The sequence below is a fragment of the Diabrotica virgifera genome, chromosome 1, assembly GCF_917563875.1.
Source record: "Diabrotica virgifera virgifera chromosome 1, PGI_DIABVI_V3a".
NCBI lineage: Eukaryota > Metazoa > Arthropoda > Insecta > Coleoptera > Chrysomelidae > Diabrotica > Diabrotica virgifera.
This window is the reverse complement of record NC_065443.1, coordinates 277,011,830-277,030,232: the sequence shown is the minus strand read 5'-3', so window position 1 is coordinate 277,030,232 and position 18,403 is coordinate 277,011,830. Positions and strand designations below refer to the sequence as shown.

At 30.4% G+C, this 18,403-nt stretch overlaps 1 protein-coding gene across 1 annotated transcript in view; it reads right to left on the bottom strand.

Moving 5' to 3' along the window:
- The window catches only part of LOC126893426 (uncharacterized), a 111,501-nt gene that overhangs the window by 71,647 nt on the left and 21,451 nt on the right, over positions 1 to 18,403 (bottom strand). Inside the window, exon 2 of the mRNA XM_050663604.1 lies at positions 17,175 to 17,313. Coding sequence (XP_050519561.1) covers positions 17,175 to 17,313 — 139 coding nt within the window. The remainder of the gene's footprint in view (positions 1 to 17,174; positions 17,314 to 18,403) is intronic.

Below are 18,403 nucleotides of genomic sequence, written 5' to 3'. Positions count from 1 at the left end.
GAGAGGTGACTCAAATGTTTTTTGCAGAAATTGCTTGAAAATAAATCAAATAATAATATTTGAGTTATCCTCCCTCTCAAAGAGGTCCGGAACATTGTTTAAATAATCAAAATGTCAAAAATATAAGGAAAAATTCGATTTTTTTCTTCGTTTTTTGATTATAACTTTAAAAGTATTCATTTCCGAGAAAAGTTGTACTAACATAAAAGTTGCGTAATTAAATTTCCTACAATATGGAATTGGTTAAAAATTTAAAAAATAGTCACCCTTGTTGTAAAATAGCAATAACTGCGAAAAAACCATACAAAAACAAGTATTCGCATTTTACGTTTTTCTACCATTTATGCTACACTTAGGACCTTCATGTTTCACCCAGAAAAACACCTTATAATACAGTAAAATAATACTGTAAACTTCATTAAGGTCGGTTCAATAGATTTTGCAAAATAAATTTTGCAATCCAGCTTTCGCAAAAAAAATTTATTTTTTCAAAATGTTACAGGACTGAAAATAAAGCAGATAGCAAGTTGATTTTTTTTACTTATAGAAGTGTACTGTACCTTTCATTTGCAATTTTCAAAATTAAAATCGATTAATTACCACGGCGTCAGAAAATTTTTGAAATAAACAATAATTTTTGGTGCTAGGCGCAGGACAGCGGTGTTCGATTCACACAAGTTGATTTCAACCAAAATTTCTTCCTATCTTTATCTACTATATTATTTTCTTACTCTATATTTTGTTGTATTTTAATATTTTAATTCCACAAAAATCAAACTAATTTTATTATTGTTTGTGAAATATTGTTTAAACAATTGCATATGTTTAAAAATAATAAACTTTTATTATTTAAGTTAAAATATATGAACAAAGAAAGTTTTTGCTAATAAAAGTGTAATTTCAAAGGATAGAGTATGTGTTTTTATTTGGCAATAAACAAATTTATTTATTTATATCGAAATGTAATAAAAATTAAAATGTATCAATCATTATCAAAGGTCATTGGAATGACCAATCAGAGAAAACTATCCGCTGTCCTGCGCGTAGCACCAATAATTAATGTTTATTTAAAAAAATTCCTGACGCCGTGGTGTTAATCGATTTTAATTTCGGAAAATTGCAAATGAAAGGTACAGTACACTTCTATATGCAAAAAAAATTCAACTTGCTATCTGCTTTATTTTCAGTCCTGTAACATTTTGAAAAAATTAATTTTTTTTACGAAAACTGGATTGCAAAATTTATTTTGCAAAATCGATTGAACCGATCTTAATGAAATTTACAGCATTGTTTTATTGTATAATAAAGTTTTTTAGGGTGAAATATGAAGGTCCTAAGTGTAGCATAAACGGTTGAAAAACGTAAAATTCGAATACTTGTTTTTGTATGTTTTTTTCACAATTATTGCTATTTTTCAACAAGGGTGACTATTTTTTAAATCTTTAACCAATTCTATATTATGGGAAATTTAATTACGCAACTTTTATGCCAGTACAACTTTCCTTGAAAATGAATACTTTTAATGTTATAATCAAAAAAGCAAGAAAAAAATCGAACCTTAATTTTTTGACATTTTGATTATTTAAACAATGTTCCGGACCTTTTTGAGAGGGAGGATAACTCAAATATTATTATTTGATTTATTTTCAAGCAATTTCTCCAAAAAAATTTGAGTCACCTTGCAACGTCCAAATCTACTAATATTTTTACAGATGGGCCCTGGTCTAAACAGGTCTATTTTATAAAACGCATCGTTTTCCCGTTATTTAAGCTTGAATTTGAGTACTCGTCGAAAAAAATATACATTCAGTTACCCATAACTCACTTTGAATTACCATTAGTTTAGTTCTTTAAGTGAGGAGTGTATTCAGCTTTTTATTATCTTCAATTTTGGTAATAATAACTTTTTGTAAAAGCTTATAGTTTTTTAGTTATACGTGAAAAACAGCTTTAAAACATGCATTTTTTACAAAAAAATAAAATCTTTGATCTTTAATAACTCAAAAGTATTGATTTATATTAATACCTTTATATAACAAAGTGCTTAAAATGTGTCTCTATCGATTTATGGTATTATTAAAAAAATAATAATTTTCACCACCGAGAAGGGGTGGCATCCACCACCTCGGTAAAAGCGCAAGTTGGCATCATGTCACCTTTATTCCTTGAGGTATCCTGTAACTACTTACCAATTTTCATGAAAATCGATGGAGGTTCAACGAAATCGGAGGTGAAAACCTTCAGTGACGGCACTAAGTGGACTGAAAGATATTTTTCCTAATTTTGAAATTGCTTTGCACATTTATTTGTGCATCCTAGTTGCCAACGTGTCCGCTGAAAGGTCATTTTCGAAAATGTCAAGAATTAAAAATAATTTCACATTAAATACGACGCAAAAGCGTGTTAACAATTTGTCGATTTTGTCAAGAAAAAAATTTTTTTTGAAAAGTCTTTTTTTGAAAAGAAGTCTCTGATGCGATCGAACTGGAATGACAGTTTTTTCTGTTATAGGTATACAGACATCGTAGTTTAAATCCATTTTTAGTGTATTCTTATTTAACTAAAATTTCTTAAATTTTTTGGCAAAATTGGTACATGTTTGAAGGGCGGCTAATAGAGAATTGCCTAGGGCGGCAATTGACCTAAACGCGGCTCTGCAAGCCAATACACGTTGAATGTTACGAGGAGCACTCCCGAATCTTGATTTACAATGTATAAACTTTGTAAATCATGATTTGGGATTTACAATGTATATACATTGTAAATCATGATTTGAGAGTGCTCCTCGTACCATTCAACGTGTCTTGGTTTGTTTATTTCTAGTGCATCTATATTGTGATTTTAGTATAGAATGTCCAATTAAAGATGAGTTATCACTACGATAATTCTGGACAGTGATCAGTAGACTGTTTAAAGTAATAATTTTAAGTATCCACATCAGGTATAACAAAGCAATACATAATTAATTGATACCGATACATAATTATTGAATTGATAATTTTGGTAAAACTAATTTAGCTCATTTTTTATACGACATAATATAAGGTCTAATTTAGGTCATACGAAATAATCTAAATCACACACCTGCATTTTTTGTGGTTAAATTTTTAGTAAAAGGTTTCTTAATATTCGATCATAAAAATATTTTATTGTTTTGGACTGTAGAAACTAAAAAGCCATAAAAAAATCGTTAATTTTTCCCTTTATTAAGAATTCCCTATAAATTGCCGGCTCTTTGCAGTAACCCCTACTGTCACTTCCTCAGTTAGGACATTTACATCTCGCGCTCTACGTACAATAAGAATTTTTCGCACTCTCAGACGAATCAATCTCAAGTCCGGAGTCTGACAACACCTCACGCGTTCTACGTAAAATTAAATATCTCACTTACTTCTAATGGGAAATAAGACACAATTTTACCCAAAAAAAAAAATGATTTTATTAACGTTTCGAAGCCCAAATCGGGTTTCGTTGTCAAAATACAAAATACTACTAAAATAAACAAAAATGTTGTTGCTAAGTAAAAAAATTCTTCTAATAATTTATTTAATCTGACTCATTTATATTGACAATTCAGACGTAGGTATATTATACATTTTAAAGTAGAAGACTTTAAAATAATATCGCCAATATTTATGAGTTGCGTTCCTGGGACGACTTTACTAAAAGATAGTTCATTCGATTACATGAAATCAATTCCAACTCAAGAATATACGTCCCAAAAAAGCTCGTAGAATGTGATCTGTCTTTAAAAAGACAACCAAATACAAGGATGACAGTAAAGTTCTCGCGTTAGAGATTCCATAGTAAATCACGAGGGAAAACCAGGAAAAAACCTCGTGATACTAACCCGACATCGTAAGTATTTGGTCTTACATTTAATTTATTTTCAGAAAACTAATACCAAATTCTGACTTTAATATGTTTAAATTATAAATAATATTAATAATACATAGATATACAATGAGTAATACTAAAATATAAAATTTGTATTAACTCGATATGTTATTGACTTATTAATCGTGGTATTTTCTTTCTATTGACTTGCTCTTTTAGTATGGGTAACCACATCTTACTGTATTCTACCGAGGAATTTGCGACACAATTGGTTTCATTTAGCATAATTAGAGCCGCTACTTTGATTTTCTCTTTTTACTATCTGATTCTTTCAGGACTATACTTGAATCTCTCCACTGAACTCTATGTTCATTATCCCATACATGTTAACATATTTGAGATCTATCAAATTCTCTATTTTTAATATAAGACTGATGTTCACTTATTCTAACGTTCACTTATTCTAACGTTTACTTGATGTTTCACCTAAATAAAATTGTTCGCATTCACAAGGTATTTTATAAATACAATTCTTTGTTCTTTCTTCTTCATTGTTAGGTTTAGTTTTAGATAGAATAGATCTCAATGTGTTTCTTGTTTTGAGTATTGTTGAAATGTTGAATTTATTTCCTATTGTTTTAAGTTTCTCGGATAGTCCTTGTATATATGCTATTGATATTTTCCTCGTATTATTTCTTGTGGATCTTATAGGATCCCGTTCTACGTTGTTCTGTTCTATTCGATCCAGTCTTGACAACTCCTTACTTATAAAAGATAATGGATAATCATTTTTCAATAAAACAGACGTTAACAATTGTTTTTCTCCTAACAATGAAATTTCGTTAGAATAAGTAATTTTGGCTCTATGATATAAAGATTTAATGATTCCCTTCTTAACGTTGATGTTGTGATTTGATTTGTAATTGAGATATCTGTTGGTGTGTGTTGGTTTTCTATACATTTGAGTCTCATATCCAGTATCCTTCTTTGATACTAAAACATCGAGGAAAGGTAGAGTGTTATTATATTCCTTTCCCATTGTAAATTTTATTGTCTCTTCTTGATCGTTTATAATATTTAGGAATGTATCCAACAATTCTGACCTATGAAGCCATATTGAAAACACATCATCTACAATCTACATATTATATCCACCATACTGTGGGTTTTAAATTTTGTTTAGAACTGATATTAGTTTCGAAATCCTCCATAACATTAAAAGTAATTGATTATAAAAATGCCACAAGAAAATAGCTTCAGAACAACATAAATATCTCACCTTATGCACATTTCGTTTTACTACTTACATACTCTACATTCAAAGTGGTTACTTAACCTTGGCTATTTTTAAGACAAATTGTAAAATAAAAGTGTTTATTAAATTAAACTAATTTTTCATAATCGATTGCGTCATCTTATTGATCAGCTTTTTGATGTGTACCATAACAATATGTATATGAACTGATAGCGAATTTGTTCCATTTCCAACAGCTAGAGATTAGAAATCCATTTTAAAGCATGATGTTTCCGTAACATAAGTGTTACGTGTATAAATTTTTCGATGGAGGCATTGATATTCGTCACAAAAACGAAACAAAACGGTGTATTTTAGCAATTTTGCATTTTCCGGCTTTGATTGAAACCCCTGTTTTTCGTTAGTCCCTCAGATTGATTCTGCATTCGTCAAAAATAATTAATACGAAATGTCAACGGAGTTTCTGCATATTCAACATTTCCCTTGGTGAAAATTGAAAATACGCATATTATCGAGGGGCACAATGGGTGACTTTGAGTGATTTCCATTTGTCGCAGCTGACGCCAGTGTTTGTGGTGTTTACATAGCAGACTTGGTAATCTATGATAATCGAAATAATAATCGGTATAATCGGTATAGTAAAATATGTAAAGAGCAATTAGATTCGCTGGTGGGAATACAAACGGTATCGAGCCGAAGGGAGAGTCATTATAATACTAAAGAGAGTTCCACAAACGGAATACGAATATATCTGGTGTAGTATTTACATGAATACATTATCACGTTCAGTGTGCCTCGCTTCTATAAATGAAGTAAGGAATATCAGTATACCTTTGTTCTAAGTTTATGAGTTAAATAGTTAAAAGTTATATAAACCAAACTAAAAATATTGTTTTAAAATAATGATACTTTATAACCAGAAGATAATAAAAGCTACTAGAATATGCAGAAGAAATAGAAAAGTGGCTTAAAAAAAACAAGTACAAGAAATCCTAGGGCAAAACAACAGAAACGAAAGCATATATACAGGACGGAGAAATACTAACAGAAAACCAAAAAATTATAACGAAATGGAAAGAATACTTCGAAGAAAACCTAAATTCAGACAATCAAAATGATCAAAACAAGACAATATTTTATACGGTGAAAATCCGTGTTACGAAAGAGTAGTTCAAATACTAAAGAAAGTAAAAATCAATAAAGCGCTAGGAACGGACGGAATTTCGGCAGAATTATTAAAACATTGGGGGTTTCGAGCAATGGGGAAGAATTCATTATCTAATAACATTAATATGGACCAAGGAGCAAATGCCGGAGGAATGGGCAGTTGGCTTTATACAGTTAATATACAGTGCGTCCATAAAGTAACGCATAAATTCATTATTTCGTAAACCGGCGGTACTAAGGAAAAATCCCAAAACAGGTCGATTTTTATTTTTAAATTCCTATTTTTTTGGCATATATATCATACTACTGACGTCATCCATCTGGGCGTGAAAACGTAATCGATGATTTTTTTGAATGAGAATTGGGGTATTCAATTCCCTATTCACTAATATAAACAATAACATATTTATTTATACAAGGTGCTCAAAAAAACATTTTTTTAATTAAAATAATTGAGACAAAAAGAAGAATGTATGTAATTTATTTAATTCAAAATACGTTTTACTGTTGTCAGAAAACAGAAAAAAAATGTTTATTTGACAAATAAATATTGTTTTCCTCTGAGGTTCAATGTTAAAGCTGCCACCCACCTGTCTCTTGGCAGTTTGAACATTTCGTTTAAGCGAAAATCAATGTTAATTTGTCAAATAAATTTTTTTTCTGTTTACTGACAGTAGTAAAATGTATTTTGAATTAAATAAATTACATATATTCTTCTTTTTGTCTCACTTATTTTAATTTAAAAAATGTTTTTTGAACACCCTGCATAAATAATTATGTTAATGTTTATATTATTGGATAGAGAATTGAATACCCTTTCAAATGAGCTATCACATGACCCCTATTCCCATTTAAAAAAAGTCATCGATTACTTCATCACGTCCAGATGGATGACGTCACTAGTATGATATATATGCCAAAAAATCGTAATTTAAAAATAAAATCGACCTGTTTCGGGATTTTTCCTTAAAGTCGCCGGTTTACGAAATAACGAATTTATGCGTTACTTTATGGACGCACTGTATAAGAAGGGATATAACAGGGAATGTCAGAATTATAGGAAAGTTTTTTTTATTAACATCCAAGATTTTTTACAATCTGTTTTACAATGAAAACAATAAGTAAAATTGTTTGCCTTTACAATGACAGCGAGGTGTAAGGTCCAGTGACCAAAGCATCATGACACACACACATTATCTTTCTTACCGGTGAGATGCGCACATATACTGAAACGCGAGCACGAAAACTAAAACTGGCACGGAACACAATGACTGGACGCTGTTGAAGGCGTAGCTTCCTCTGCTGTTGGCTCTGTCAGGATCGGTTAGGTAGGGTAGGTCCAAGGGATCATATCGCTTCAATCTCTTCGCTTGTTGGTTGTTGAGAAGATTGTGTGCCAGGGTGTTGGGATGTATAATACCCGCAACCTATTTTGATATTGTTCAGAAGATTTTTTGCACTCTTCGGATACTGATAGTACCTGAAGATCTCTATATATTGCGTCATTCTGGGTGTACCAAGGGGTATTAGTGATTTTTCTTAGAGTTTTGGATTGAAATCTTTGTATTTTTATAATATTAGATTTGCTATCTGATCCCCAGAGCTGCGAACCATATGTCCAAATGGGTTTTATTATAAACTCTTGAATTCCTGCTTCCCTAATTATTTTACATCAAAAGTCATGCGAACTTATTTGTAGAGGATTGAAATATGTATTAAAAACAAAAGTTACAATTGTTCTACGATTTAAACACATTCCAAAATTTTGAAAATATAATGTATTTACCGCAGTAGGTATGTGTGGGCATGTTAGGCCACACGTTACTATTTAACTGACAGTGCGCACACTATTGACTGAAGAAAATATCTTTATTATTAATACATTCTCCTTAACTAAAGGTATCTTATTAGTCCAGAGAAATAAGACTTTTCTCGTGACACATCCTCCTCCAGGCCGAAACCAAATTTTTTGAGTAGTATGGACATCTATATTATTAACCTATATGTTTCCTGCAGCCGATTTTGATGATATACATAGTTATAAACAAATGAAGATCGAAAAACGGTAAATTATCGCTTTTTTCGTCTATTACCAAAAAGTTAAGCACTTTAAACAAATTTGAGAGTAAGAAAGTCATAAATCGTATAAAATACTTCAATATGGCATTCGCTGAATATGTCCATCCTTATTGGTTGCTTAGAAAATTGCAAAATAAATCATAAATTTTGAGTTTTTATAAATATTCATAACTTAGGTAAAAATTAACTTAGAATCTTCTTATTACACGGAATGCCGAAACTTCTTGTACTTAAATTATATTTTAAATTTCAAAGCAATTGGTCAAATAGTTTAAAAGTTATTTAATTTGTTTATCCCAAATTCATTTTTTTTTGCAACACTATAAGTCAGAAAATTACGAGGTTACAATAATACTTCAGACAGTTTATGAAAGAAGAACATTTATACTATTACCTTAATTAAAAATAAATGACAAAAAATAATTTTAAACAGTGTAAAATTATTTTGCAAAAACATGTCGATTTTTTGCTTACTTATAAACAATTAGAATAACTTTTTAACCGTTACCCGTAGAAAAATTATTTTTTCACATTTAGAAAGACTGAATTTTTATACACATTTAGAAAGAAAAACAACTGTTCTAGGGCATTTAGGGACAAAGTTAGCCCCCCCATTTTTTAATTCACATGTTCTTGCAAAATTATTTTGCAATATTTATAATTATTTTTTCATTTTTTTTTAAATTAAATAAATACTGTAAATTTTGTTCTTTCATAAACTATCCAAAATATTACTGTAACTTCATCATTTTCTGACTTACAGTGTTGCAAAAAAAATTAATTTTGGATAAACAAATTAAATAACTTTTAAACTATTTGACCAATTGCTTTGAAATTTAGGGTATGATTTAAGCACCATAAGTCTCAGCATTTTGTATAATAAGAAGGTTCTAAGTTAATTTTTACATAAGTTATGAATATTTATAAAAACTCAAAATTTATGATTTATTTGGCAATTTTCTAAACAACCAATAAGGATAGACATATTCAGCGAACGCCATATTGAAGTTTTTTATACGGTTTATGAGTTTTGTTACTCTCAAATTTGTTTAAAATGCCCAATTTTTTAGTAATAGACGAAAAAAGCGAAAATTTACCGTTTTTTGATCTTCATTTGTTTATAACTATGTATATCATCAAAATCGGCTGCAGGAAACATATAGGTTATTATTATAGATGACCATATTACTCGAAAAATTTGGTTTCAGTCTGGAGGGGGTTGTGTCACCAACACTATTTTTTTTTCCTTATTTCTCTGAACTATATCAACTTTATTGTGTTTTAAACAATGAATGATAAAAGAAATAAAAAATTGACAGTTCAAATTGTTAATATAATAACTTCATTGTCACCAAATGCAACCTTATACACATTATTGCACTGTGTGTGGCCTGAGTTTGGCGTATTACTCTGAAAATTGTATTATACTTTTACAAAATTTTGAATATTTATTGTTAGTAGAACAATTTTAACAGTTGTTTTCAATACAGATTTCATTCCTCTACAAATAGTTTCTCATGTCTTTTGATGTAGAATAATTAGGGAAGCAGGAATTCAACAGTTTAGAATTTTACATTGAGTTTCCTATGCCCCGTTTTCAAATTCACCACCCGGTATAAGCAGCTTGTTATCGATCGACAGGTGAGAGTTTTTTCCCAACATCCAGTAAAGTTTTCTGTATAAAATTCCCAGTTGAAGCCTTTTCGTCCATATATGTTTGGTCCAAGTTAGTCGTTTGTCAAGGTGAACACCTAGATATTTTACGTCATCCTTTTGAGGTAAAGGATGTCCATCGAGGTTAACTTGTGGACATGTACCTCTTCTTAGAGTGAATGTAATGTGTGTGGATTTTGAGGGGTTTACTCTAATTCTTCAGAGATTAAGCCATTCATTTGCTTTGTTCAGATGTAGTTGCAGTCTCTCTGATGCTATTATTGGATTACCATGAGAGGCCAGGAAAGCAGTATCATCTGCGAATGTTGCAAGTGTTAGGTCGTTGCTTGTTGGCAAGTCAGCAGTATATATCAGGTATAGGATCGGTCCGAGCACACTACCCTGAGGTACACCAGATAGGATAGGGTAGAGTTTTGTATAGGCTTCACTATATTTTACCAGATATCTCCTTTCTGTAAGGTATGATTGAAGCAGTTTGAAGTAAGTGTAAGGTAGGTTTTTCTTTAATTTGTAAAGAAGTCCTGTATGCCACACCTTGTCAAAAGCTTGAGAGGCGTCTAAAAAGGCTGCAGTGCAGTATTGTGTGTTTTCGAGACTAGTTCTTATTGTTGTGTACAGTCTGTGAACTTGTTCTTTTGTACTATGTTGATTACGAAATCCGAATTGATGGTCAGGTATGAGACTCTTTTCTTCTAATATTGGTTTGATTTTTCTTAACAAAAGTTTTTCAAACACCTTAGAGATGACTGGGAGTAGTAGGAAAATTACATTTTAAAATGTACTATACGAAATTATCTCTCGTCTTTTCTACAAAAGATTATTAGAATACTTCGAAAATATAATTGATGATTATTTAAATGGATTCAGACCAAAAAGAACAACTGCAGATAATATATTCGGACTAAGGACGATACAAGAAATAGCTTATGAACTATATTATTATAATATCTAGATACACTTTAAACAAGCTTTTGATAGTATGAAAAGCGACAAAATACTGGAAGACCTTCGTTACCTAGGTAGACCTAAAAATATATCAACCTGATAAAAATGATGTTGCATTGAAATATTTTGGGTTTGTGATATGTTTTAGAATAACTCATTCTCTTTCTATGTTTAGTCTTTGGTTTACTTCGCGGCTATTCAGATAGAAAGCAGTAACTTGTGTTTTTATAGTATTTGGTTAAAGGCCCCATTTGTTAAAAGATATGTTAATAATCTTTAGGTCGCCTTCTAGAATATTTTGGGTGTTCTAGATGTTTCTTTCTTGCATGCCATGTCATCTGAATAAATTTTGCGCGAGGTTGGGAGAGTCTGAATTATAGATGTTGAAAAAAAGCGGCGATAGAACAAACTCTTTGGGTAAGCCATTTTGTAAGCTTTTGAATTTACTACCATTAACGCTAATTTTGAAATACTGTGTCGCACTGCTTTTAATTTACTGGATTGCTAAGTGATTGAAATGCTATCATAATATGGCATAGTTTAAGTAGTAGGCCTTCTTTCCATATCGTATCGTAAGCACAAGCCAGATCAATGAAAGCAACTGCCGTTTTGAATCTATTTTGAAAGCCATTTTTAATAAATGTTGTTATAGAAAGAACTAGATCACTACAGTTCCTTCCTGGTATAAATCTAGCTTGTTCTACGGAAATATTTGCGCTGACAGATGTCTTAAGATTGACTGATGACAATTGGACGATGGCGGGATTAAAACACAGAAGATCAGTAAGAGATCACACTAGTGAGAGAATAAATTATAAGATGGAGTGGGGTAAGTTCGGACCGGTTTTTGTTAAATTTGACTTTAATAATATTTTTGTAAATTATATTTCAAATATTTAACATTTTCTTGGTATCAATGTGAAGTAACATTAATACGCTGGAATTCGCATTGCCAAAAACACCAATTTACATTGGAAATTAGAACTTTTATAAAAAATTAGAAAAAACAGTAACTATTCCGACGTAAACAGCTATTTAAAACTCAATAAAATTTATCTTCATATGCTATGGGACAAAATCGGAATTACTAATCCGTCATTTATGAAATGCTTTTTGCCAGATTAAAATAAGTTGCCTAGTTTAAAAGTTATAAATTTAAATATAAAGAATGGTTTTTTGAATGGCATTTATGCGCCTGTCCGAATTTCTATCAATGCTCTTTTAATTGTTTCTGCTGATTACGCTCTTCGGTTCGTTTTTCTAACACAGTATCTAACATTTTGAATGTAAAAAAGGTTATAAAGGTTATAAATAAAGAATTTCAGCAAGAAACCATAAAAGTACAAAAAAAATCTTTAAAAATTGACTGGAAAAAGCACAAGTCCGGTCTTACCCCGCTACATGCTCCGAAATTGCCGCGTGCACTAATATTTGCGGTGCAAGACTAGAGTAGTGATTTTTCCAGTAAACAAATAATCGAAAGGATTTATTTCTTTAACGTAAACTTTAAGCAATGTTCTTAATACAGTAAAACCTCGATATAACGGAATAATAGGGGGGACGGGATGTCCGTTAAAGCCGAAAGTCCGTTATTATAAAAATAGGTCAATCAAAATCAATAAAAAAATTAATTTTGAAAATATGTTCCTGCTCTAATTACATACAGTGTACACATCTGTACATTAAAAACGTATTTAGGTATGTATTAAGTTTTGTTTGCTTCTTTTTACTTTTCTACTTCATCTAAAAACTTTATACAATATTCTCTTTTGGTTGCCAAAATTATTCACTTATCTATGGGTTGAATAAGCGATGTATGTTTTGGTAAAAACATACAAACAAAGTTGCCATCTTCTGAATGTCGAATATTTTTAGGGAGATAAGCAGGAGCGTTGTCTAAAATCAATAAACATTTCACCTATTTGGGCGGTATTTCCTGTTCCTCTTGTTGAAATTTTCCCACTGCAGGTACAAATTATTTAAAAAATCAATTTTTGAAAATATCTATGGTGAACCATGCCTTAGTAGAGCTATAATATGAAACGAGAAGACGATGCATTATACATATCTTAAACAACTCTAGGTTTACCAGATTTGACAACAATTATACTGTGCCGAGATCCTGTCCTTGCTGATTTTTCTTCCAGAATCCGATTTTTTTTTGCATGCAAAATTTTTTAACATTTGATCGGATTTTTTGTCCTTTATATTCGAAGTCCGTTAAATAGAGGTCCGTTCTATCGAGGTTTTACTGTACTTACCAAAAATAAATGCGCAAGACACAAAATTTTCTGTAAAATACCGGCATTTTCTTCAACAGATCTAGGTTAGATATCTACTACTCATGTACTCAGATTTTATAAATGGCAACATAGTGGCAGAATTACTTCTGAGTAAGAGATATCTATGTCAATCAGTTCATACTAATCTAGTACAGATTTCTACTTATTAATTTGTACAATTAAATGTATCTTATGATAGATTTAGAGCTAATACGAACTTGCCCCGTTTACGACCTTACCCCACTCCACCTTATTTAATAAATTATAACAAACCAAAGGAGGCTCGATAATAATGATGACATGTTATAATATAAAAGGACAAGAAATGGGAAATTTTGTCTTTGCTAAACTGATTTGCTTACTAATTTTACTAATTACGTGTAACTTATCCCTTACATTTTTTATTAAGGTTAACAGTTTTTCGTACTCGTCGTTTGTTTATACATTTATTTGACCTGATTTTAGTGTATATTTTGTACATATATTTTCTGGGTAAATATTTTAGGGTTTATTATTTAAAGCATCGTTCGTCAGGATAAACGTACAAAATAAAGCACGACTGTTCATATTTTAATACAAACAATTATATAAACAATTAATAAATAATTGGTTCAATATTTTACAGCTGCGATTATAGTCAACAATAATTATTTCAATATTTCATGAATTTATATAGATTCGTAATTTATTTCAAAGGGGATTAAATAATATGAACAGTGTTACCTCATTACGGTCGGTAACAAGCAAGGGAGAAAACAAAAATACTAGCAATTAATTTTAATACCATGATTAACAAAAGGTTTGATGACGAAATATTTGATCCAATTATATAAAGTGGGGACATTGACAATTACAGATTCTGTTATGCTAAAAATGATAGATTATGCTGAGGTTATATTCTAGTTTCTCTTCGTTAGCCGCTTGTATTGCCACCTTGTTAAAAACCACGTTTATGAGTATAAACTGTTGGTGAGATTTAACTTTAATCTCCACTAAAAGTTGAGAAAATGGTTATAATAAATTCGTTTTATCTAAGGGTGCAATAAAAAATATTTAAGGACCATGGAACTGCGAAAAAATAAAATGTTTCTTATTAATGATTGCTTTTATAATATTGTAAAATTGTATTGCGATTTTGTGGAATATCTAAAAAAGACCAGAAGTGACAGCGTATAAAGAAAGATATAACAGACCATTTAAACCAGTGTTTCTCAACCTTTTTTTGGGCCATGCCCCCTTAGCCTTTCTAAAATTCTTATGCACCCCCCATGTAACATATTATAATTTTTAATAATAAAAAATTTAATTGTTCATAAATTTTTCTATTTTAATTTTTTTATTTAGTGAGATTCTTGTACTTGATGCTTGCTGCACAGAGATTTCATATTAGGTTCCAATTTGGTTAGCTTCAGTCTCAAGTCTTCACGTTGTGCTATATCCAGCCGATTTCTTTATTTTTAATAAAAAATCATTTACAGCACTAAATTCACATTTAGCTAAATATGGAGATGGAAACGGTAGCAATAGTTTTCTTGCACATTTGGTTGAATTTGGATGTTTGATTGCTGGTTGCTTGTTCCTTGTTTTATTAAATACACTTTTACCTAACTCATTATTTTGCAATTCTACGAGTTCTTCTTGATATTGCACATTTGATAGATCAGGCAAATCCTCTAACATTGGCTGCATTTCCATATTCAGAATCAATTTGTTTTATATCAGAAAATCTTTCTTTTAAATCAGACAATAGAATATTCAGATGATTGGCAATAACAAGTAAAGCGGTATCAGTTACTTCACATTTTTGGAGTCCATGAAACTGTTCAGACTTTTTCAAAAAGTATCACAAAGTCCCACAAATATTTTCAATCATCTTAGGTAGCCACTTCACTTCAGTGCGAAGTAAAAGTCTCATGGGTTCTTCATTTTGTTCTTCACAGAATAGCTTGCAGAGATTTTTTTATTAATTCACATTTGGCATTAGTTTTAATAGTATTAACACACTGTATTACTGAATGCAGTATTTCATTTAGAACAGGCGAGATGTTTTTAGCTACCAAGTTTTCCCTATGGATAACACAATGCATGATAATCATTTCTGGATTCGCATCTTTCATCAATTTTAAGCAGCCCTTTTTTGCCCATTATATTCGGAACACCATCTGCAGTACAAGATGTTATATGTTTTATTGGTTTATTATTGATATCAAGCAGTTTTTTAGCTTATTATATACCTATTGATATAATATATCTTTGAAATTAGTGGTGCATTCTAGTTTTTTACAGAACAACAATTTTTCAAAAAACTGCCCTTTACTTATCAGTATATATTACGTAAGTTATTAATACTGCCTCACTGTCTCTTAAAGTTGATTGAACCATTTTCACTGACAAATTTCTTGTTTTCAGCTTTTCAACAAGTTGTTTTCAATATTTTACAACTCATTTCGTCTATTTTTCTGATAACAGTATTGTTACGAAGGTGCACAGCTTTTATATAATTTGTCATCTTTTTCAAGAACCGTTAAGAAATGCTACTATTAATGGTGTTATTAAGCTCTCTTATATAGTATGATTTTTTAATAAAGAAATTTGATAACTAGCCTCAAGAACACGATTATTAGTTGAAGTATCAGTAGTAAATAGTGACTTTAATGTTTCTCTTTTCAAAATTTTAAGTTTACTTGACGGCGTCAAAAGTCCAGTTGATATTTTGGTCTAGCGATATTATACCTAATAAGTATTTACCGTAATTATTTAAGAAATTGAGTTTTTCGTTTTTGGTACCGAAACCAAGCATTGCATTTAAATGGCCAGTAGCGAAAGGATTAAACTCGTGTTGAGTCCATTTTCGAATTGCCCCCCTATGGGGCGTGGGCCCCACGTTGGGAAACACTGATTTAGACCAATCAAATAAAATTTCAATACATGTAAATCAAAATGTAATGCCGTGCAGGTCTGAATAAATTTTTTATCAAAGTTTAGGCCAAAACAAAAGATATTTTCAAGTATATGATTCATATGAGGGGATCATTGTTTAAATAGTTAAAAATGGGTAATTTTTGCTCAAAATTTACTTTTTTTAGTGCTGCGTTAATTCATATTCATATTAAGGTTTTTACAATGGTAGGGGAGCAAAGTATGCTAAATGTGCAGTCACTCGAGCGCTGTGGGGACCTATTGGGTTGTGATTACTAGGTCCTATAAACAAAAAAAAGTTAAGTAAAATTTTCCATTTTAGTGGAGACTTGCCATTTTTTAATTTAATTTTCCATTTCCAATAATCTTTTTTCCGATTATAGCGCCATTTATCCACAATTCGAAAAAATGTTTCGAATAAAAGTTGCTTATTTTTACGTAAAGACTCCAAATCTGCAATAAAAATTTGGGGCTCCTATTTAAGATTTTAAAGTAACCCCCCACCCCACCTCCTTGGGGGCTCGTGTTTGGTACCATTCGATAGATTTATTAAAAATATTGAATAAGTGTATTTTGCAGTTTTTCGATTTGATGTTAATTTTGCGAAATATCGCGGGATTTGTATGTAAAATTTTAAATTTACCCCTAACCCCTCTCCGTGGGGGTCATGTTTGGTATCATTAACTTTACTTTCTTGAAAATATCTTTTGTTTGGACCTAAAATTTGATAAAAAAATTATTCCAACCTGTACGGAATTACATTTTGATTTTGTTTTATTTTATTGGTCTAATTTATTTGCATAAAATTAAGAATGAAGCAGCAGAAGAGTGCATAAAAATATAAATTTGGTTGTATAAAGAAAAAAATAAATCTAAATAACTTAAATTAGTGTCAGATAATTGTACTTTGATTAACTATTTTCTACTAAGTACATAAAATTAGACCTCAAATCATTTAATTATACTCCCTATATTTTCACAAATAACAATGAAGACTGTAAATGATATTGACTCACCCATTGAGCAGCATTTCTCCTCTGTTTTTGATCCAATAATTGACCGTGTTGGGATAGGCCTCCACATAACACTCGAGCTGTACGTCTGTAGACACTGGAGCTCCGAGTAGCTGGTTAGGCACTTTTATTACGGGGGCAACTAAAACAAAAACGAAACGTTACTTGCAATAAAAGATTTTTTCATTTTTATACAAAAACTCATGAACTATTTTTGAATTTTTGTTTTATTACTTATAGACTATGAGCCGGGATAGGTAAAATTAATTTAAAAAAAAAATAAAAATTTCAAAAAATTCACACGCATAGTTAAGGCATTAAGGCTTTTACAAAACATGCCTATTAGTACATTCTTTCACGGTTTTTGCTGTAAATTTTAAACAAGCGCTTTGATTGACATTAAATTTGGTATACGCATAGCTTACAAGTCCAAGAAAAAAAGTGATATAGCACCGATATGTGCTTTTTCCCTGGGGGTGAGTGTCACCCCATTTCGGTGGTAAAAAATATATGTCCAAGATAAGTCCCGAAATGGATAAACTGACTAACTTTAAGCGACTTTTGTTCTATAGAGTTTTTTCACCAAATCAATACTTTTCGAATTATTTGCAAGTTCATTTTTCAACAAAATAACCACGTTTTTAGACGGTTTTTCGCAAATAACTCAAAAAGTAAGCATTTTGTCAAAAAAAATAATACTTATCAAAACTATAGCCTATAAAAAAGTGAAAAAACGGTCTATTATATTAGGTCTCTACACCTAGCAAAATAGGTTAATATTCGAAAAATTCCAACTAGATTAATTCAATGTGATATATGTAAATAATGAAGCATTCTTGGGGAAAAACATTACAACTTTTTCAAAGTGTTTAAAAAAACTATATTTCTGTTAAAAAAAAACTTCTAGCATCAAATGTAAGCAAGTTACGCTCAAAATAAAATTCGTCCCTTTTGTTTGGCAAAAAAAATCAGGAAGATCCCCCTTAAATTAGCAAATTAAATGAAATTTATCGTTACCGCTTACTTTGCTCATGTTGTGTTTATATAATCTGTAAGTTTCATCGATTCAAAGTGCTTATTTTTGAAAAAAATTGGTTTTAAAGTTAAATTTTTAAAAATTTTAATTTTGAAAAAATGCTTTTTTTTTTAAAATAACTTAAAAATTGTTAGAGATACCAAAAATCTTAAACAACAAAAAAAGTTGACTTTACTTTTCTGAATATTTTGTATTT